This window comes from Tachysurus vachellii, chromosome 14 (assembly GCF_030014155.1).
Source record: "Tachysurus vachellii isolate PV-2020 chromosome 14, HZAU_Pvac_v1, whole genome shotgun sequence".
Taxonomy (NCBI): domain Eukaryota; kingdom Metazoa; phylum Chordata; class Actinopteri; order Siluriformes; family Bagridae; genus Tachysurus; species Tachysurus vachellii.
In genome coordinates, this window is record NC_083473.1 from 24040588 (window position 1) to 24065449 (window position 24862).

General features: G+C 39.5%; 1 protein-coding gene across 1 annotated transcript in view; it reads left to right on the plus strand.

Annotated features, from left to right (window-relative positions):
• The first annotated feature begins 429 nt into the window (after positions 1 to 429).
• mafb (MAF bZIP transcription factor b) overlaps positions 430 to 24862 on the plus strand; it is a 69872-nt gene continuing 45439 nt past the window's right edge. The window contains exons 1-2 of the mRNA XM_060886691.1: positions 430 to 1823; positions 8544 to 8612. Of these exons, the coding sequence (XP_060742674.1) occupies positions 847 to 1823; positions 8544 to 8571 (1005 nt within the window). The 5' untranslated portion in view covers positions 430 to 846 and the 3' untranslated portion in view covers positions 8572 to 8612. The remainder of the gene's footprint in view (positions 1824 to 8543; positions 8613 to 24862) is intronic.

Consider the following 24862-nt stretch of genomic DNA (forward strand, 5'->3'; position numbering starts at 1 on the left):
ATAACACATAATCACACATTTCTTCTCTAACAGACAATAAATAACTGATTCTTCTGACCCAGTTCATTTTATGGGACGTTTTAGTCTACAGTCCAAATCTATTTTATACTGAAATATTTTAAAGGTTTGTTGTCAGGAAATAATTTCATAATGGAGTCTGAAAAAAGTCATTACTTTACATCAGTTATTGACTGATACCTTTTTAAATAAATAATTAAAAAAAACAACGTCTTTAGGACATAATGTATTAGAATATGACAGAGACAAACAGGTCTGAGATCAGTCAGGACTCACTGTTTGGGAAACTTTTGTTTTTCCTCTAGTATGTAAATTAGAGCTGAAATGGAGCGCGCCCATTGGCTTAGAATCCGATTCCATTTCCTCTTTCACAGCTGACGTCAGATCAGCTATAAAACTCAGCAATGCTTTTATCCCCGTGTTCTGGGCGACCCTTTAAAAACTACAAGCAGCCCGCAGTTCTCTTTTTTCAGCAAAGCAACAATTTACCAGTCACATGCACGTTAACCTCCTCAGTTTTCGCAATTGTAGAAAAAAAAAAGCCGAAGCCATGAAGTGTTAAATATTTGAAATTGAGTCGCACCGACATTCGGCCGCAGAGACACCGGGACCGGAGACGCGCGCGCGCTGCTCTCACGCGTCCGTGAGCGGCCACAACAAAGCACAGGCTATTCATTTATAAAATAAATCCTCTCCGCAAAGTCGACAGTCTTTTTTCACGGTTCTGAAGAATTAAATAAAGAAATCAAGCTGGCTCACGCCGTCTCGAACCCGACTAGTTTGACAGCTGCTCTTCACCCCCTTTGGAGGACTGTCAACAGCAAAAGGATGGCATCAGAACTGGCAATGAGCAACTCCGACCTGCCCACCAGTCCCCTGGCCATGGAATATGTTAATGACTTCGATCTGATGAAGTTTGAAGTGAAAAAGGAGCCGGTGGAGCCCGACCGCAGCATCAGCCAGTGCAGCCGCCCAGTCGCCGGCGGATCCGTATCTTCCACCCCGATGAGCACGCCTTGCAGCTCGGTTCCTCCTTCGCCAAGCTTCTCGGCGCCCAGTCCGGGTTCGGGGAGCGAGCAGAAGGCGCACTTGGAGGACTTCTACTGGATGAGCGGCTACCAGCAGCAGCTGAACCCGGAGGCGCTGGGCTTCAGCCCGGAGGATGCGGTGGAGGCACTGATCAGCAGCGGCCACCAGCTCCCCAGCTTCGACGGCTACACCCGGGGGCAGCAGTTCGGCGGCGGGGCGGGCGCCGGAGGCACCGTGGCCGGAGAGGAGATGGGCTCGGCGGCCGCCGTGGTCTCGGCCGTGATCGCGGCGGCGGCAGCGCAGAACGGCAATCCGCTCCATCACCACCATCACCATCACCACCACCACCACGCCAATGCGCACCACGGAGCGCCCGGAGCGCCCGCCAACGGCTCCGCAGCGGGGAGCCACCAGCACACGCGCCTCGACGACCGCTTCTCCGACGAGCAGCTCGTCACCATGTCCGTGCGGGAGCTCAACCGACAGCTGCGCGGCGTCAGCAAAGAAGAAGTGATCCGGCTGAAGCAGAAGCGGCGGACGCTGAAGAACCGCGGCTACGCGCAGTCCTGCCGTTTCAAGCGCGTGCAGCAGCGCCACGTGCTCGAGGGCGAGAAGACACAGCTTATTCAGCAAGTGGAGCATCTCAAGCAGGAGATCTCCAGGCTGATGCGGGAGAGGGACGCGTACAAGGAGAAATACGAGAAGCTCATCGGCAACGGCTTCCGAGAAAACGGCTCGAGCAGCGACAACAACCCTTCATCTCCGGAGTTCTTCATGTGAGTTTTTGGCAATTCATTGAGAAGCGATTTGACCGGTGACACGCGGTAAAGTTTTTTTTTTTTTTTTTTTTTTAATTTATGTTTTTTTTGTTTGCTGGTGGTGTTGGAATATGAGATGTTTTAGCAAGCCACAAATGACATATGACAACACTGAGTTTTTGCCTTTTTCTTTCCACTTAGTCTATTTATTTACATTTTGGAAAGAAAGCGGTTGAAGTTCGACAGTAATAATCTTTAACACAGGAATCAATATCAGGAATCAGTATCTGGCTTTTAAGGTTTTCATTACTTTTATGTTGACGTGTCATTAATATTAGTTTAGACCCCTGACACACTGCACACACTATAATATTTTACTGTAACAGTCTGTGTGCGTTTTTGTCACTATGCGGTTTGGACATGGACGAGTTTTGCGCATGCACGAAACTTTTACTGCATAATAACCACATGTACAATTATGAGCGTGTTATAAACGGATAAATATACAACCTGGTGTTGTGTAGCAAGTAACATGCCTATTTCTTGTCCGCTCACAGTTTTGTCCCTTCCTCAACCATATATATATTTTTTAATGTGTTTAATCCTGCAACCTTTTGTCGTGTATTATCAGAATATAGTGTTTCTGCTTCCACATGCTGGTCATGTTGGTCGACGGCGTTTCCCACTTTTCTGCCTTTTGAAGGAACTTTTTTATTTTTTTTTTTGGATTGCTTCGGCATTACATTTCATCCTTCATCGTGTGGTGTGTTTACACTTTTCTGGGACTTCATCCTCCGCACATGAACCTCAACCCTGTCTCCACTGAGTGTTGTCAGACCTTATGGGAAAATTATCAGACTGGATTTTTTTTGGTAAATCATTTATGGCGAATATGGCTCGAAGAAGCATTGTTGAATGTGCAGTTATTTTATACGGCGAATGAAATCGTTTTATTTGATGTGTGAAATCATTTCCGCAATGTGTCCAAAATGCCAATCTACAGGTTGTGACATGCAGTGTGCTATATGCTAAATTAGCACTTGCTTGATTAGGTATTTTACATCTCTAAAAGTTCAGTGAACTAATCTGTCACCTTGATTATATTTAATATATCTTTCTAAAGAGAAGGATCTTATCCAAAAAGGTGTTGATTTTTTTTTTTGTTAGTATTTTGTTGGCTTAAGCAGCCTTTCCAAAACGTACCCTAAAATGTTCTGCCGTTTTATTGTAACTTAAACCAAAATAACAACCAGTTATATGTTTCACTTCAACATACAACTTTTATTTATGGAAAATCGCCGATAAAATAAAAGTTAATTCAATGCGCACAAATTATAGGAGGTTATAAAATATTAAGAGACGTTTCGAGGCGCAGTTTAAGGCGCTTTTTCACTCCCACCAGCCTGTAGACTGTGTTCTGCTGTTACTGGGACTGACTGCAGCCTTTAAACCACCACATCCACATCCACATCCACATCATTAATAAATTTATAACTAAAAAAAAACACCTGTTTTGTTCTCTTATTCTTTTCTTCCTTTGCTGTCCATTCTCTCGCCATATTATAGGCTACATTTACTCTACATGTACTGATGTACTGTACGGAATAAAAATCTTTTCATGAACACTTATTTTAGCTGAAAGGGAAAATTCAACGATTAAAATATTGTAAATTTTTTTTATGAAGCTTTGTGATATTTTTACTCGTGAACATTTTGGCGAGTTTGTGGACAAAACAGATTGATGCACTTGTTGCCGCCCGACACGTCAATTATTATCTTTTATTGTTTAAGAATTAGTTATTAGTTTTAAAAATAACAGCATATTATTAAGCATTATATTCAATTATAATTGTAACATGTAAAGTATTTATGTTTTATTATTAGATCTGTATATTTCTGTTTCTGCGCGTCATCCGTTCTATTCATCAGGTTCTATTTCATTTATTCTTGCGTTATAATTCAGTTTATTTATATTTACTAGAATTGAGTAATTATTACATATTATTATTTAGTACTTTATTGTATAATAATGCATATTTATTATTTAGTATTGTATTATAGAAAATCCAAGGTTTTGCACCAAAGGCCTGTTAACGCTCTTGTGCATGTAATATATTAAATGTAAATAATCCGTGTGTTGTATTGAAGTGAATCCGGATTATTTCATCTTTAAGTGTGTTCTGAATCAGCTGACAGACTTCATTCCCTTTAGCTTTGTTTTTCTCGTCTAAAGCGACTGACCTTCGCTCTGCGCGGTTAATAATTCATTTACAAAGTAGCTCCTAATATTCACTAGATCTGTTTAAACTGATAGAATATTTCATTTCATTTATCACAGTTATTTTCTTTATAATTTTTAGTCTGAATTAAAAGCGATTCATTTTGTCTAATAAAGTGTAAACAGATAACGTGCTAACATTTTCGCCACCGCGAGCCTGCTGATGAGGATTTATCACCATGAACACCACACGTTAACACTCACACACACACACACACACCTCACATTAACACTCTCACACACACCTTACATTAACACTCACACACACACCTTACATTAACACTCACACACCTCACATAAACACTCACACACACCTTACATTACCACACACCTTACACTCACACACACACACACACACACCTCACATTAACACTCACACACACCTCACATAAACACTCACACACACCTTACCACACACACCTCACATTAACACTCACACACACACACCTCACATTAACACTCACACACACCTCACATAAACACTCACACACACACCTTACATTACCACACACACCTCACATTAACACACACACACCTTACATTAACACTCACACACACCTCACATTAACACTCACACACACACCTCACGTTAGCACTCACACACACACCTCACATTAACACTCACACACACCTTACATTCACACTCTCACACACACCTCACATTAACACTCACACACACACCTCACACACACACACCTTACACTCACACACATTAAACACTGAACTCTTAAGTATAAGACGTAATTCCCCCCTGATTTTCACAAAAGGAAAATAAAACCTAAAAAAATAAAAACCTTTATTTGACTTGATTTTGCCAAAAGTGTGTCATTCTACTTTTAGCTGCATATTATGGCCTTGCATTTCTTTACTTTTATCAATATTATTTATAACAGTAAACCATAATACTTTAGTTTGGTATAGTACTCTAACCCTAGGACAGTGTTCTATTTGAGTTCATGATATTGAGCAGTATTAGAAAATTCTAGACGTTGATCAGGACATTGCAGTGTTGATCACCTTGAAGAAAAAGCTTACATAGTGTTTCATATTCGTTCATGTCCATTGTTGTATTGATCGAAGTATAACAGAGTTATAAAAGTATCCTCCAACAGCTGGACACACCCACAGTCTTCCTCTTTGTCTCTCTGTGACTTTCTATGACAGAATTTCTTTAATGGCTACCTACAGACTTTATGCAGTAAATTTACCGAGAGTCCTCGGTGCAGTGAAGTTCAGCTCTCAGTTGGGTGACAGGAGTCTGGAGGCCGTGGGCACTGCTCTGTCCTGTGGAACATGCAAGCATTTCCTGTGTGATTAATTGGAAAGAAAAGACCTTGTTTTCGCTCCTTTAAAATGATGAATCATTGTCCAGCTTCCACTGTAGGCCGCTATACTGTAATTTATTGCTTTTCTTCCTGATTAGGCCAATATGTAGTGCTGTTTAATTACAGGAGTGTTGTACCCTAGAACTGTGGCATACACATCCTCCTGCTGGGGCATGCTGCTGGAGCTTTTGTGTCAGAGTCAATACTACAATAATGAGCATCTGCTTGCTGAATTGTGATGTCATTTCCAAGTCTGATGACATCATTTTATTTGCACTAATTATACAGATTATTAATGCACTTGGACAGAGATATTAGCATATTAGCAGATAAAATGCTTAATTCAAGTTTGTTTTCATGGTGTTTATGAGCTGGTCTTCTCATGTCTCTAACTAGAAGAGTATCTTTGCCTCTTCTTGAAGGTACTTGGTAGTAATTATCCGTTTTAATGTGATACGTTTAACAGAGTGGTCAACGATGCGAGCTCAATCATGTACACGCTATGAGTAAACATACATGAGGTGGAATTAAATCAGTTTATGCGCATATGAAACCTCATAATAAAAGCACTAAAGACTGAAGAAGTCACAACTGTGTCAAATACAAATAGTTCCTGTAACAGTGTTTCAGCTATACAATTAGTGGTGTAAACACACACACACACACACATTTGTTGCAAATCGCGTACGCTTGAGACTGTTTCACTTAATTCAATCACAAGCGGAATATTGACACCATATGTGCCCTGATCATTGGCCTCGGGCAGCTGTGATTAGGTTAATACTGATAATACAGTTGTCTTCTGTCACTATTTTGGTCTCTTACATCAAAGGCCAACAATGAAAGATCACACTTGAACTCATGCATATTGGCATCTGAATCATCTCCATGCATTAAGGTAAAGAATATTATCTGTAATCATATCAGTGAGTGCCTGTGTTTGAATCAATGCTCTCTCTCTTTCTCTCTCTCTCTCTCTCTCTCTCTCTCTCTCTCTCTCTCTCCTCTGTCTCTCTGGTTGTTTATCTACCTGAAGTTAAGTCATGGACTAAAATAATTTGGAGATAAGTAAGTCAGATTGAGGTGATTTACACCAGATATTCTGTGCCATGTGGAATGTTAATTACTTGGTAAACGTTATGCCTTCCTTTAATTCTGTAGCTCTTTCCATCACCTTCTAGCTCAGTTTATTTTACCAATGATCCAAGTATCACAATTATAGACAATTCCCCTTCTCATAATCATGTACAATTAAATCTAAATGATTTCATTGAATTTTTTTCCATGTATGTTCCATTCTAGCGAGTTCTATTGATGCTGTGAAGGGGATTAAAAAAAAAAAACATTGGAAAGCTAGAAAACAATCTCAGTAGCCAGCAGTCTCGGCTCATCTGCATCTCTGCCACTAAACATTTCCATTTAAAGTGATTTAACAGAGGAGAGTTTATGTCTCCGCTGCTGCGTGTCCATCATTCACCGACATGCCTGCTTCTCCCCTCGACCCAGCTCACGCTCTGAGTTATAGGGCATTTATTTGAAAAGCTAATAATTTAAGCTTTTTTCCCCCCCTGCCCCAACATAGGGTAGGTCTGCTGCAGTATTTTTTAAGGATGTCATGTTTATATCCTGAATATGTGTTTCAGCCAGGACTATGACTGCTTGAAGGAGTAAAGTGTGCAAGAGGAAACCTGTGTCTGTGTGTGTGTGTGTGTGTGTGTGTGTGTGAGAGAGAGAGAGAGAGAGAGAGAGAGAGAAACTAGCCAAAAACTTGAAACTACTAAACTCCTGAACTGGCTAAAAAAATGTGTAGCAATACAAAACTGGATTTATTCATAATTAACTGTTCATTATTGTTCATATTGTGTCTTTTTTTAACAAGAATTGTACAAAGGATTTGTAAAGGTGGAAACTGATAGATTTAGTGGAATGTGAGACTCTAAAATTGAAGGGTTTTTAATGCATAAAAGCTCGCTGTGATATTTGTTAGATTTGTATAATCTCATAATGGCGTGTGAAAGAGAAAGAGAGATTGTGTGTGTGTGTGTGTGTGTGTGTGCATGTGTGTGTGTATTTGTCCATGCGTCACATTTATATCTGTAAGATTTGGCTTTGTGCCCATTGGGTGTTATACCTGCATCTCAGTGCAGTCAGCAAGGTGATTTACTGGCAGCGTATCTTAGCTGCAGTCATACTCTCTCTCTCTCTCTCTCTCTCTCTCTCTCTCTCTCTCTCTCTCTCTCTCTCTCTCTCTCTCTCTCTCTCTCTCTCTCTCTCTCTCTCTCTCTCTCTGTATCTGTCTCCCTCTCTCTATCTCTCTATCCATCCTTCTCTTTCTCCTGCATCTTTTCCTTAGCAAGCCAAAGAGACATTGATCTCCCAGTCGTGCAAGGTGACCCCACAGTACAGCACTTCCCCAAGTCTTCCCTTTCTTCTCTCCTCCTCTCTGCCTGTCTCTTCTTTCTTCTCCCTGGGAGCGAGGGAAGGGGCTCGACCCTCTGAGTGATGTCACGTCCGGCAGGGGCAGAGTGGAGCAGCTAGAGGAATATTTAATCCTGGGATGTCTAAAAAGCTTTCTCCTATTGATAACTCCCTCCTACACAGCACTCAGACACCAGCATGGACGATTCACCGGTTAATATGAGGTCGTTGGCCAACAGTTCCAGCTATTTTTGAAAGCAAGCTGTAGTTTCCTTAAGCAGGCATGACATGTCAATCCATACGAGACTGTGACGACAAACTTTTAGTGACAGCTGCCGGTTCAGTGCAACATGCACACCACAGTACAGAAAGAACAGCAAATACACTCATCCTGATCTCAGTGGGCATGTTTACAGTCATTATTCCTGTTTTTATCTGATTAATGAAATCTAAACATCTAATATGTTAAACAAATTGATCCGAATGCATCTTCATGCTGTGGAATAACCAACACACAATTGTCATTGAAGAGAAGTTTTAAAATGAAGAAAAAAATGTATCTGAGTCTTAATTTTAATGTTCCTTCATCAAAATCTTTATGTATTGCATTCATTTTTATTTTTGTAAAAGGCGAAATAAATCTTTCATTACGCTTTGATGAATGCCGCTAGTTTATTACTGTTCTGTTCTTCATACTTAATTTTCTTGTTTTCGCAGGTCTTCAAGAAAATTTCTGCATCTGTGATATGAAGCGTGAATCCTTTATCTTCACCCCTGCAGTCTGAGGTGAGATCACAAACCCTAGCTTATGATTTCTCATCATATCTCTTTATATTTTCGAACTCATAAGAGGATATTTGAATTCTTACTTAGTTTAGAGATTGTCATTGGTCATTTCACCAAACAGATGATGTCAATTCTGGTCTAAATTTGTTGGAGCTCATTTTGAATGGAATTTGTATTTTTACTGTCGAGCTATTTTTTCCTGATCGATTTAAATACAAAGAAATGTGTTTTTAATATCAAGAAGGTGAGTTTTTAAAAAAATCTGAAATGTATACGCCAAATGTTTTTTGCTAAACCTTTTTACTAAATTAATAAAATAATAAAATAATTGAATACTTTATGAAATAACGTTTAAACACTTATCAAGTTTACTCTCACAATTAGAATGAATTCTCTCAGAATTACTCTGATTAACAGATTCAGTACCCAGTTGTGTGTAATATGCTGTGAAAAACGTTTGGAGCAAACTATTTTCTGGAGTGGTGGTGGTGGTGATGGGGGGCGGCAGTTTGTACAGTATTCTAACAGGGTGGTTATTAAAATAAAAAATAGTTGGATCGGCACTTGAGGAGACTCAGTGTGCCTCAGGCACGAGACACAAATGTGAATTAGAAACTATACTCTAGATGTTCATAATAGATTGATGTGAGAAGCAGGAATGGTGCAGTCCAGTTTGTGTAGGTTCTCAACCTCCCACGCGGAGAAACCGAAACAACCTTCAACCTTCTTCTCACTCTCAGGATCAAAGTGTTAACTTTATTTAAATGTTACTTGGACAAAGCAGGGTGTCTGAAACATGCATGTGGTGTTGTTTGTGGGAAACTCTTAAACTGCTCATCTTGTAGTTCACGATTAAGTCACACTAATGTCATGTTCAGTTTCTCACTTCAGTGTTTCAGATTTCTGATGTAGATACACACATTATATGACGTGTGTGTACAGAACATCTTTGTGGGTGCTTACAGTACATTAGCGTTGGCATTGTGTAAGAATGAAAGTACACATGATTTTGAGTGTGTGAGAGTAAGATAAAGCGTGTGTGAGAGAGGGTGTCTGAGTGTGTGAGAGTGAGTGTGTGTGCGAGAGAGTGAGTGAGTGTGTGTGTGTGTGCTGTGCTCATACTGTATTTGGAGCACGTGATGAGAGGATGAATATGATAGGATGGTACTGGGCCAGCTCCTGCATAGTGCAGCACTTTTCTCTACTGTAACTCTGGGACACGATGCTGAGGTCACCCACAGAGGAGAGGATGAATATGACTCTCTCTCTCTCTCTCTCTCTCTCTCTCTCTCTCTCTCGTTCTCTGAAAAGAGAGAACACACAGTCAATCCTGCTCTTTTCCTTCCTGTGGAGTAGCACCTGCTGTGCATCTGAATTTGTGTGTGTGTATTAAAGCTGTGAACCGTAACCAAAGACAAGCATGAACATGGCTATCTTTAGCGACGGCTCCTGAAGACACTCTCTCCTCGTACAGATACAAATAGAACTCGGTAACATACATCATGGCCTTATCCACCACAGCCTGCAGCCCAGTTCAGCCCAGTGTGTTGAGGCACACACACACACACACACACTCACACACACACACTCACACACACTCATACACCCACACACACACACTCTCTCTCTCACACACACACACACACACACGCAGGCACACACACACGCACACACACGTACACACACACACACACACACACACACACACACACACACACACACACACACGCACACAGGCACATTGCGAGCACTTGCTCAATTAACGTCACAGTGTGCTCACATTCTGTAATAAGCTTGAGAACTCTTCCACATGACTAAACCAAAGATAGGAAAAACACCAACTGCACAGAGCAGGAGTTTCACAAATGATTGCATTAGAAAATAAAGCGACTTTAGTTTACACTATATTCTATTTTTTTCACACTATATTCTATTTTTCATTCTATTATAATTAGATATCTTTTTTAATTAGAACATTTTAGGAACATGTTTTACTTTCACAGATTATTAACCCCTTCAGTCTCTCAGCTTGTTATCCATTTTAAATCTTGCTATGAATGAACAATTTACAATTTATCTTTTAACGATTACTATGAATTATAAATTACTGAGTAATTACAGTGAAACAGAATAGAAAAGCTGCGTAGAATTTGAGAGTGAAAAATATCTGATTTATACAGAGTTAAATATACTGTCCTTATTACAAATGTTTAATTAATCCAGTGTGATGTGCTGTATTATAGAGCTGTCTTACAGAACTGCTTCTAACTAGTTCTGTGTTCGGAGGAAGGGCATTCACCACGCGGTGGTCAAATAAAGAGTGATAAATACTCTTTAAGAAAGGATGTAACATGAAATCAGGACAATGAAGTGTGAAGTATCACGACTTCCTAACGGTTACAGGTCTATCTATGAAAATAGAAGCAAAACTAAGCTTGTGTATTAAATAGTAAGATACATAATCACTGTAACACCTTCATCCAGAAATGTGTCTTAAATTCATATACAAGGATCAAATAATGAACAATGAATTGTGCTGTAGGAAAAAAATAAAAATAAAAAAATAAATATAAACAAATAAATAAATAAATAAATAAATAATAATAATAATAATAAATACAATTAAAAAATATATATATAATAAATATAATAATAATAATAATAATAATAATAATAATAATTATTATTATTATTATTATTCTATTTATTTGTTTGTTTGTTTGTTTGTTTGTTTATTTTGTTTTATTAAGGAGTAAGAATTGAGTAAGAATGCTGAGAAACTTTTATCCAGCAGTCTGTCCCAATCTCAGAAACTGTGTTTATTCCTTTAAGACAGGGTTAACTAAGACGTACAGGGATGTATTGCCTGTGTTTAGTGACCTGCACCCTGGCGCTCTCCTTCACTCGGCTGTGTAGAGGAACAATAAGTAGCCTCACGCCCTCTGGTCAGTTCATCTGTGTCTAACCCTGCTGAGGATGAATGTGTCTGAGATGAGGGCTCCATCCATATTGCTCTCTCTGCCATCCCTCCATCCCTCCCACTTTTGCTCTCCCTGACACTCTCACTTTTATTCCAGCACTTGCAAAACCCAAAGCTGGAAATTTAATGGCACATATTTCCCAGGCAAGGCTGTAGGAACAGGGTGCCTCTTCCCCCCTTGTTAGCTTGATAAATAACTTCTCTGGCCAGAAAGTGCTGAATTTTAGGTTTCTATGTCTATTTTCTGCAGGCTGACATTAATTTTGCGTGCTCTGCAGGAACTAACTAACAGAAATAAATAAATAAGGCAATGAGAGGACTGAGGCGCGTGCTGCTGGCCCATTATGTGCTTCCTGTACACACACTCATGCATGCCCCATTTGTTGGCAGATGGGCAGGTTTTTTTTTGTTTTTTTACCTATTTGGTTTGTATTGCCATTGCTTTTGATTTGTTGTGAAAAGGTTAATTTTTTAAAAGCCTACACGGAATACATTTCCAAAAACTCGTATGCAAGCTCACACATGTCCATATAACAAAACAGAAATACACACTCAAATGTAAAATAGACATGGACACACAAAGCCTTCAACAAACATGCAGTTTGTCCTATTGTATACAGTACACACCAGATCTCTCTCTCTCTCTCTCTCTCTCTCTCTCTCTCTCTCTCTCTCTCCCTCCCCCCCTCTCTCTCTGACTGTCTCTCTCTCTCTTTCTCTCTCTCTCTCTCCCTCTCTCTCTGACTTTCTCTCTCTCCCTCCTCTCTCTTTCTCTCTCTCTTTCTCTCTCTCTCTCTCTCTCTCTCTCTCTCTCTCTCTCTCTCTCTCTCTCTCTCTATAACACACACACACACACACACACACACACATTATTTTGCATATATAACAATTTATATAATAAATTTAACATGTAAACTGTTACAGCTATTCGAGGTAAAATATTCTGTACTATTCATTTTAAATCAGCATTTTCTCTGAGGACAGTCAGAACACACTCACATACACTGGCCCTGTACATGGTCATGGACTGGAAGGATTTTAATTCACTTGAGATGTTATTGTTGCTCTGCAAAGTTTAACTAAATGAAAGACTAACATGAACTACAGTGTGTGACTAAAGTGGGCATTTCACAGTAATCACTAGTCATTAGAACAGCAGGCATAAAGACTTGATGAGAAAGGCGTTTAGATGAAGCATTAATTAAGTTTGTGTAAAATTAACTGTACTACAAAGGTGAAGATTTTCTTTTTTCTAATTCTTTTGTATAGATTGGAAATAGGAGAAGGTGCAAGACCTATTTTAAGCTTTTATTAATTGAGTCTATCAAACCTTAGTGTTTGGGGTGTAATAAAATAAGAATGAATCTTTACCCAATGACAATTAAAGCTTTTGTTGTCATCTGCTTGGAATTATTTATTCCACTGAAAGTTTGCTTTTTAACCTTTAATAGCAGTACTATGAGGTTAAGCTATAAGAGAAGCTTACAGCTATCTGCTATACATAGTTTACTTACATGTAAAATAAAATAGCAGAATAGTTTTTCATTTTTAAATGGAACTGTGACAATATGATCGTCTGAAGGTAGAAGATGCACAGACTCATACCACACTAGTGCTTGTTCTTGTCTTCAAGATGGCTGTTACTATTGTTCTTAGACATGCGATGTACTTTTGTCCACAGTAATAGAGAACATGCAGTAATACAGTGTGGTTCACTATGACACACTGTTAGATGCCACATAAGCAATTTTACTGGAGAATGATTGGTGCATTTTGAGGCGTGTGTGGTTATTTCAGCAGGCATTAAACTGATAGATAGGTTTCCCTTACTTTTAAATAACATTAGCTTTGCCTCAGTGAGGGACTAAAGCAGAAAACTACAGATACCAAACACTTAACTTACTGACTACAGTCCAGGGTAAGAGGAAAAATATATAAATAATATTTATCTATCTATCTATCTATCTATCTATCTATCTATCTATCTATCTATCTATCTATCTATCTATCTATCTATCTACTGTATCTGTCTGTCCGTCCATCCGTCCGTCCGTCCGTCCGTCCTTATTTCTTTCTTTCTTTCTTTCTTTCTTTCTTTCTTTCTTTCTTTCTTTCTTTCTTTCTTTCTTTCTTCCACAAAAAACATGTTATTAAAAATATGATGCTTTTTCCACTGAAGTTTACTCAACTATTTTCTGCCATAGTTAAAATCCATAAACGTCAGTATTAATAAACCCTAAACCACAATATAACATCGTACAGAACAACACAGAATGCTAACATATGAATTTCTATGAATGTTTATGAAACAGATTAATAAAAATAAGTTTATAATAAATTACTTACTGCATGTCCTAAATATTAATACTGTACTGAATTCTAGGGTCCAATATTAAAATTCTCTTAAATATCACTTTCTATTCAGCCTAATTTTTCATCAACAAACATGTTCATAAGGTGTTCATAAGGTTCATAATCATTTTGAGGATTAAATTTACTGATTCATTATATGAATGTTGGTTGATGCAGGTGTTGATCACTTGATTTATTTTATGTATTATTATTATTATTGTTATTATTTTATTTATTTATTTATTTATTTTTCTTTACATTTTATGAGTACAATGAAACGTCACATGGTGCTTTTTTTATATCGCTTTTAACAAATGATGTCTCAAAGGATAGAAGCATAGAAATATATAAAAAATGTTAACGTTTATAGTAATATTATCTCTATTATCTCTTAATAGTAATTTTTATCTCTAACATTTATCCCTAATGAGCAAGTCTGAGTCCAAGGAAAAACTGAGATGATTTGAGGAAGAAACATTAAGAGGAACCAGACTCAGAACCTCATCCTCATCTTTGTGACACTTTACAGGAAATAATGTCAATGTAAATAATGTCAATGTACATTTATACATCAGTTTGTAGAACATAAATAAATGTGTAAATAGACCATGAAATAATGCTGGTTACTTGTGACTACGTCTCTTTGTACTACCACAAAGACCTAACATACAGTAGCCGCAGTGCATTTGTACTGTTGTTTCCAGCTTATTGTTATTCTCTGAGTTACTCAGTAGCTGTGGACAAAATGGACAGGCAGGTCACCCTACTGTCAGTGTTAATGAAGCAAGGAATTTTTTACAGAAGTAAAGACAAAATCTGATTTCACAAATCTCACCACTTCCTTCACATTTCTGGAATGTTCCATCGTGGCCTTCTAATAATTAAGAAAACAAATCTGCAAGCTGCCGAGAACCCGTGAGTGTACAGTCTGTGTTGCACAAACCCCATTTAAGACTAAACATTACATGGCATATACAATACGCAGTAGTCTCAGTGGAAGCGGATGTTTTGTAGACACACAGAGCTTTAAGCCTGAAAAGAAGCATCTAGTCCATCTGTAACAAAAATGAGTCTGTAGACCGAAGAGTAACACAATATAACTCTGTTCCTTTCAGGGATGATTTTTGGACGTTTTCCCTCCACAATACCTGTATCACTTTCCACTAAAAAAGCAAGGTTTGCATTGGATTAGAGCACAGTTACTCAGCAATAGCTATTCATCTTAAATGCCTGATTAAATTTTCATGAGAGAAAGGAGAAAAGAGTGATAAGGGAAGAAGCAGGGCTTGTGAACATTTTTAAAAGCATTTTAAAAGCATTTTAAAGCATTTCACAGGTCTTTAAAAAAAGCTTGATGCACTCAGAATGCATCCATGTAGGAACACAACTTTACTAGTGTAAAGAAATTGTCCTTAGTGGATGCCATAAGACTTCTTACTGCAGCATGATTCAGGTAATTAAGCAATTGCCCTCAATGTTATCTACTGAGAAATGCGTTTGAAAGGTGATTCTAGAGCAGCGTATATGTTTCTCAAACCAACGCTGAACACACTACAATATCCTGCTCTATAGGAAATGCACTTGAGTCGTCCTCTAAATAAATTAAAAAAAAAAAAAAAAGAAGAAAAGAAATGTCACTTTGAGCACTAGGTAGCGAGCAAATTACTTTAAAGGAAAATCAAGGGAGAGTCAAATGAGTGAAGGAGCTTGGGTGAAGAGTGAAGGAAACAAATTATTCCCTAAGCACCATGTGAAGATAAAAAGTGATCTTGTTATGGTAGGGAGAAAAATGCTCGAATGGAAATTGGGAAACACTACCATAAAACGTTCAAGTAAAGTTATTTAAATGGATTGTGTGGCGTCAGGAGTGTGTGTGTGTGTGTGTGTGTGTGTGTGTGTGTGTGAGCAATCAGGATCATACATAGCTCTTAAACCGTAATTTCCTGAAGGTGAAGGTAGCTGAAGCTTTCAGCCTCTAGCATGCAGTTTCTAGATTTCTTATCTAAGTGGGTAATTACCATTAGACAGCGTTGGACACGCAGCACAACAAAATGAGCTGCTTGAACGTGAAAAGCACCTCGAAACTCCTGCAAGCTTTTATGTCTTGCAAAAGAGAGCGAGAGAGAGAGAGAGAGAGAGAGAGAGAGAGAGAGAGAGAGAGAGCACTATTCCAGTCTGAAGGAGCCATCAAGTGCTGTTGCAGAAGCTCATTTCTGTGGCGTGTGTGTGTGTGTGTGTGTGTGTGTATAGAGGGCTATCCTCAGTTGTCAGAAGCAGCGATTTTCAAGAGAAAGCGCTTCCCTTCAAGCTGCCTCTGATATCTGTGTCCTTGATCAGGCACAGTACAGGGGAGGAGAGAGAGGAAGGGAAGGAACAGATTTCTCTTTTCTTTTCTGAGGAGCTCTGAAGTCATGATAAAAAGCTGGTACAACAGCAGTGTGAGTTGAGGAGTTTGGTGTGGAACTAAAACACAGCATATACACACAAAACAGTGGGGGAGAGAAAAAGAAAGAGAGAGAGAGAGAGAGAGAGAGAGAGAGAGGGAGCTTCTTGCTATCGATGTGTCAGTAGCAATCAATAGAGGCCAGCGAAGGCTTTTCTCTTATCACACTATTGGATTGTGTGTCTCTGTCCTGCTTCTGGTGTATGTGGCAGTCCAGTTCTTCTCCATTATACATACGGAGGTGAGGCAGCACATCTCTGTTCATTACTAATGCCTCTATAATTAAAAGCAGGTGATATATAAAAATGTAATATTAAGATACAAATCTTGACTAGAGAATGGATTAAAAACTGTGCTCGAATCCGTGCGCTTGTGTATGTGTGTGTGTGTGTATGGCAGTCGCGCTGAGTGGTGGGATGTTCTCGGATCGGAAGTAGCTGCGTTCCCCTGGGCCCACTCAGTTGCTCATCCTGCACAATCCCATAACCCCCCTCTTGTTATGCTCCAGCTCCAGTCTCTCAGTGCAATGAGAACTGACTGATAGATACTACAGTGTGTTTCTTTTTATCCTATCCTCTCTTGCCGTAAGTCCCTCACGCTCTTTTTTTTTTTTTTGCCTCTGCCCTGTGTAGCCACGTTGTGTTTTCAGTGATGAAGGACACAGACGCTTGACCTCACGCAGACAAGCCCTTGTGACATGCATTGACCTTTTAACCGCCGGGAAATTCGATAGTGAAGAGACAGTTGACATAACCTGGCAACCCCAGCAGCCTGACAGTCTCGAATGATAGCAGACAGGCAGACAGTACAGTGAGAGAAAGAGAGAGAGAGAGAGAGAGAGAAACAGGATGGAGGCATTGATGGGATAAGCATGTTTGTTTAAATAAAATTTGAGGTCAAGTGGACGTACAGGTTAAGACAAGGTGACTTGGCAAAGGGTGAAAAAGAAGGCGACATAGACGGAGGGACAGGAGGACAGAGGCGGGGGAGGCTGAGTGAGACACACAACCAATGGCTCTGCTGCAATTAAAATAATTTTAAATTAATATGAGGGTTCCTGTGTAGGCTTATATACAGAGTGGAAGCACTTTCACATCCATCGACCCAGTGTTTTAAAGCAACGTGCGTTCCCACCAGCCATCCATAATCAGGCTTGCCAACTGCACTCTGCTTTTCTCCACTGCACTGCCACGATAATTATTCAGCTCCGCAGACACGAACGGGATTCATCCACCAGCGTAAAGCTGCTTTCGCCTCTTTGCTGAATCTTCAACAGGAAAGACTCGTAACCTCACCAGCTACCCACTTGAAAATGTCAAACATCGGAAGGAAGATAATTTAACTGCTTTTGGCTTTCTGTTTTCACACACACACACACACACACACACACACACACACACACACACACACACACACACACACACACACACACACACAACTTTTCCGTCAAGCTCATCACTTTCTGTGGAACACACACACAAGAGCTGGTAAACCAGGCCAAGTTTACCACAGAGTGTGTGACCTGTATTCTCCAAGTCACCACAATAGTGACGAGCGGTTATTATGAGAGGTTACTGCACTCGACTGATTTGAACAAGATCTATATATAACAAGACATTTTATGCCTTTTCTATTTTTTTTCTAATTTGGTATTTATATCTCAGGTGTAAAATAAAAAATGTGTGAAAATAATTTGACAAAATTATATTGTTCATTATTATTAAATTATCATTAATACACAATCTTTATGTACACAATTTTTATAATACACAATTTTTATTGTTATGAAGCATTGAAAGCTATGTAATCTATTATAATATTCAAATTTTACATACACACTGTATTGTAATTATTTTGAATTTAATTTCTATTATGATTCTACAGTAGGGATTTCATGTAGAGGATGTCTTCTAAAACACAAAGAGCTTTGTGTCTGTGTGTGTGTGTGTGTGTGTGTGTGTGTGTTTCTGTGTGTGTGTGTGTGTGTGTGTTATCCCAATTCCCTGGTGGGACACATGGCTCCTCTGATGTAGTCTCCACTCACACGTGTTTAGTGCCGGAATATTCCAGGGATAAAAGAAGCTTTTTAATGAGTCAACATTCCGGTTCTCACATGCAGCCACTCTTCCCTTCCTCTGTCTCTATCAAAATGATTTCTCATTATGTTTCTTTAAGATGATTTGAGAGAGAGAGAGAGAGAGAGAGAATATATATGTGTGGCCACAGAGGAATAGTTGTGTGTTTTAGCATCAGAGAGTCAGGTGTGTTCTCCTCACTGAGAGTAAATTGAAGCCGACTGCTCCGTTTGTTAGATTAGTCTTTTTGATAATCTCCACAGCGAGCCTCAGATAGACTCGTATTAGATTACACAAATTCCACTAAAACTCTTCTCCCTCCTGCGACTCCTGGGAATGAGAACGTATGAAAATAAAACAGATTTAAGACGTTGAAAAGCTCTTTGTAAAGATGATTGTCTTCAATAATAGCAGATATTTATATCAAAATGTATTTTGTATTGGTTTATCTTTGGATATATAATGTAAGACTAATCCGTGCATATTGTTAGTGTTTATTTTCATGATGTGACGTTAGATTTCCAAAACTGTCAAATGTGTGTGAGAACACATGCATCAGGGGTAACAGGGGCAACAGGGGTACCAGGGGTAACAGGGGTCAGGGTAACTATGTTTTTTATTATTATTATTATTATTATTATTATTATATGTGTAATTATGTGCATTTCACAAATAAAGATATTAAGATGGAATGAAATTATGGTAATCTGTGTGAAGGGGAAAGAAGCTATTTTTTTCATCAAAAATGAAGGGATGTTCAGTGATTTCTTTTATATAGAAGAAGAAAGAAAGCACAGTGATGTTGCCTAAGCGGGACATGGTACCGGTGTCCTCTCTTTTTTGTGCTCCTCTGTTTCTGCTGTTTACCTTTCTGCTGTTGACAACCCTGACACATGGGGCCAGAGAGAGATCTAATATATTTTGACCTAAAAAACGAATTAAAGAGGTGATAGTTTAGATGAGAAAGAGGGAAAAGAATGAGAGTAATGAGATAGAGAATGAGTTAGTGAGTGTGTGAGTGTGTGTGGGACAGAGAAAAGTGGTTCACCACACTGATTTGGCACACAGCATGAACCCGCTGTGCTTGCTGAGTAAATAGAGTGTTTCTCTCTCCGCTCGCTCAGCCTGTCTCTTGGCTTCTCAAATGCTCCCTTGCACATGGTCTTCTTTACAACTATAAATATAGCCATGAAATAATCAGACAAAAACACCAATGATGGAGCAGAAAAACACTCTGCAGAGTCTCTGCTTCTGCTGTTTCATCACTATAATTATGTGCGCACTTTGTTGTGTTTGTACACACGGTTAATGGTGTAACAGAAGCAGCTGCTTGTGCCGTCTCGCTGACGTACAGTACGTTAACCAGCCAGAATGCGTTCATGTGAAATGCTTCAGAAATGGAATAAAATATGAGAGGTCAAAAGGAAACAACAGCAACATTTTAAAAATGCGAACCCTTAATATATTAAAAGTCGACACTTGGAGTTAGTACAGCAGATATTAAGACAGAATTAGTCAGGTTAAGAATCATTTTAATCTCATTTATCCCACAAGGGTTTTATACAGATCTTTATCTCCTCTAATGAATTTGAAATTTTCCTCTAATGAGTTTCCTCCTTAATGTTTGATGGCTTCTGAGATGCTTTTCTGCTAAACGTGGTTATAAAGAGTGATTATTTGAGATATGTCACAGGTCTGGAAATTCTCCTGTGATTTCCTGCAACCAAAATGACTTTCCACCTGCAGAACTTACACTTTCAGAATGATTTTTTGTTTCCACACTAATTTTCTAAACTAAAGACTAAACTAAACTAAATTCCAGGAGATCAGCAGTTTCTGGAACACTCGACTAGAACAACAACAAGCCAGAGATGACGTTTTTAAACGTTCTGATGTTTGACATGAACATTAACTAAAGCTCTTGTCCTCTATTCCCATGATGTTATGCATTGTGCTGCTGCCACATGACTGGCTGATTAGACTGCATTAATGTGCAGCTTTACAGGTATTTCTAATAAAGTGGATAGTGAATGTTCTGTATTTCCATTCATTCATCTTCAGTAACTATTCTATCCTAGTCAGCGTCACATGGCAGATTCAGAGCCTATCCCAGGAACATGGTGTGACGAGGGCATACGCCCTGAACCGGCTCCGTCACAGGGGTAATTTAGCATAGTCATGCTTTACTGTCATGTTTTCAGGAGGTAGCAGGAAACCTGAACCAGGAGGAACCTGAAGGAATACATGCAAAACTTCACACAGATAGTAACCAGAGCTCCAGATGGAGCTGGGAACCCTGGAGCTGTGAGACTCACTGTGCCTCACCGTGCCACTGTGCTGTTCTTTTTATCCCGACAGAAAAGCATGATGGCGCACAGCCTTCTGTAGACTCACACACTCTCAGCTCTTTTGCAGCTTTATAGTTTATCAGGAAAGGGACGTGTAACGATAGTGTATTGGCCGTGAGTGTAAAATATCTCCCTCACATTGTGAGCCACTAACCTTTTTTCTGAACGTCTGCTCATGCTCGGGCGCACAGCTGAACACAGTGATACTTTAAATATAGCCTACTTTTAAGCACACACTGGAATTAATCAGTGGATTTCCCTTTTTTCTCCATCAGCCTCTAATTTTACCCTTGGGGTCAAATAAATGTAGCTTTGATTTGTGTGCATGTGTATTTATTTCTCATTTCTCTATCTGGGCTCTGGTGTAGCGGCCAAGCTGGGCGTTTTTTCAGCAGGATGAGTGGCGGTAAAAGCCCCTGGCACACTCGCAGTGTTTGTGTTGTTGCAGTTCCCTACAATAACCCCAGCCAAACACACAGCCCCACAAATTAGCAGCCTTAACTGCAGACGGTGCACATTTACAGCCACTGCCGGGATGGGCTTTGATAAATGAAAATAAATACTTTTCATCAGCCACCAGAGAAGTGTGGAGAGAGGTGTGTGTTGTGGCAAGGTGTGGTGGTGTATGGCGTGGTAGCACGTTCCATTCCAGCACGTCTTTTCTCCCTGGAATATGCAGCAAAATGCTATTTTCAAGCTATCGATATATTTCGGCCACAGAGAAATATGAGAAAACGTAGGATATTGACAGGTGGTAGCTTTGCATGTTTATGAAGGTGTGTTTCAGGGAAAAAAGAAAAAGCATTGTGCGAGCCTTGGTTAGATTAAATTATGTTTGGAGGAGTGTATAAGCTCGAATAAATTTCACAGCCAGTGGATCAGTGGAGATGTCTCCTCCCGGAGCAGCTCTGTGCTCACCTCGCTCTCTGCTATGTCTCTGTAGGGAATACACTCCTACGACCTTAGTGCTCGACAATGAGCCCTTTTTCACTCGCACACAGACACAACACAGTCCAGTCTTCTGCTTTAACTAGAGTGTGTGCTGTATACTGATACAGAGTATGTGAGGGATTGTGACTTTTACTGTACCTTCACACATACTCTGATGGTGTGTGTGTGTGTTAAGGGTCTAGTAACAGATGTCGGAAGATGTAGACTAGCCAGGGTGGTCAGTATTTTTAAATATAGTTTGAAGGTGAAGGCAATTAGGCCTAAAGGAACTTCAACATCACTTTACATGAAGTGCTGAATAATCCCACCAACTGTGAAGGCAGAGTGAATAGTGTTGTGAGCTTCTTTGGAGCCGGGATCACACACCACTGTCCACCATCTCACTCTGCACGCCAGCTCAAAGCTCAAGCAGTCTGGACTGATGCATATTTGAGCTGTAGAAACATGGCAGATGAAAAAAGCTCCCAGACGCTGCTGTAGGCGTTACACGCTCTGTTCATGAAACACCAGAAGCTTCCATAACATAACATAAGAAGCTTCTGCAATCAACAGTTTATCTGTCGAGCCACCAGATCGTCCACACCGGCACATAGTAGTAATTACATACAGATTTATTATTTTGCACTGAGTTTATTTACAGTACCTTTGTCATTAAGAGTGTAGCCTAAAAAAAATCAGTGAAGCTGGAGCTGTGATTTGTAGCCTGTGTAGAGCTGTTAACTGAAGTGCAGTTTGACATGAACTTTAGTGCACAAATAAAACAGACTAAAAACTGTGATGTTTTGTCGATGAAAACGTTTCATCTTTACCGATGAAAAAGACTCATCTACTATATTTTTTAATCACTGCTTAACTAGTAAAAATTAGGTGTGTGTGTGTGTGTGTGTGTGTGTGTGTGTGTGTGTAAGAGAAATTTCTGTGCCAGGAACAGTATTGAAAACCTCTTTGTTTTTCTTTCTCCCCAAAACACCTACATGTTCCATCATCTCCTAGAACAACGTGTCCTACTTGTGATAATCATTTAACATTCTCTCCACTGCTCACGGGGACTTTTATTCACACTCATCACATGTGAGAGGAGAAGAGCTCTCTTTAATCCTCACTCCTTACAACACCACTCACACACTCACATAATACACACAAACACATAACACACAGTTACACACACACTCACACACACACATAATACACACGCATAATACACACTCACATACACTTACACACACACACACACAGACTCACACACTCATATAATACACACTAACACACTCATTCTCACACACATACTCACCACACTCACATAATACACACACACACACACACACACACATAATACACAGTTACACACACACTCACACTCACGTAATACACACACACAATACACACACATAATACACACTCAAATAATACACACTTACTCACACACTTAAACACACATACTCACACACTCATATAATACACACTTACACATACTCACCTACTCTCACACACATCATACACACCCATAATACACACTCAAATAATACACACTTACACACACATACTCACACACTCATATAATACACACTAACACACTCATTCTCACACACATACTCACCACACTCACATAATACGCACACAAATCACACACTAACATAATACACACACACACATAATACACACACACTCACACTCACGTAATACACACACAATACACACGCATAATACACACTCAAATAATACACACTTACTCACACACTTACACACACATACTCGCACATACTCACACAAGCATATAATACACACTCAAATAATACACACACACTCACACACTTACACATACTCACCTACTCTCACACACATCATACACACCCGTAATACACACTCAAATAATACACACTTGCACACACATACTCACACACATACTCACAAACACATACTCACACACTCACATAATAAACACACAAAATGCTTAATACTGAACTGAACTATAGTCTACTGTACCTTTTTTTTTTATCATTTTTCTGAACACTCTGTTATTTATTTGGTTTTATTTGCTCACCATCACTATTTTTCATTCAGCACCCATCTCTGTACATTCCTCACAGTCTTAGTTTGATTAAGTAACTAATTTCAAGCCTGGGCACGATAGAACACAACACAACACGATGGAGATCATTCGATTCACTCGTGCATATGCTGTGTCTAATTGTACTAATCAGACATAAAATGTGTTTTAGGATATTGGCAGGCAGAATAATAGTGTGTTCTGCTACGTGTGATGACACACATCACGTGCTTGATATAGTGCAGTTATGAGAGCTGCTCTTTCTGTGTGCCTGATTAAACATGGACATTTTTTTTAGGTGGCTGATGGGAATTTACTGTGGGTTATCATTCAGGAAGTTGCAAGCTTGTGTGTTTAATCAACTGATCGGTATCAGGAACTTCACCGTGCTCAAGACCAACCCTGGTGTTTCATCAGCTCGTTTAAAACACAGAGGCTGAACCCCAGACAGCTTCATAACTATAACTCTCTCAGCCTGCCTGCCAGCTCCAAATTGTTCTGTCGCTTGTGACAGAAGTGAAAGAACTTATCTCCTCGCTTACAAGCACAATGTCTGAGAAGAGAGAGAGTGAGAGAGTGAGAGAGAGAGAGATGTGAACTTCCCCATATTACATGTAACCTCTCTCCTTTCCTACTTCTTGTTTATTGTTTATTTAAAGTCACAATTATAGCTTTCAATATGCAGCACAGAGTTCCTCAGCTTCAGACGCCAGTCTCGGGAAAGACAGTGCCAAGATTCTTCAGGGAGAAAATGCTATTACATGAATGTGATTTATGATACAGAGACATCCATACTCGCTTGATTAAAAGTGATATTCGCCATATGTTGTGGGAGAGCAGTTGCTTCTCACCTGAAACAATTACAGTAAAAGCTTTGAAGTGAAGAAAGGCCATTTCTCCTGCTTCCCACGCCTCTATAAGCACACTCCCTGTGCTCCTGTGAGCTCTCTGTGTATACACACACGCACACACACACACACACACACACGCACGCACACACACACACACACACACACACACACACACACACACACACACGCGCACACACACACAC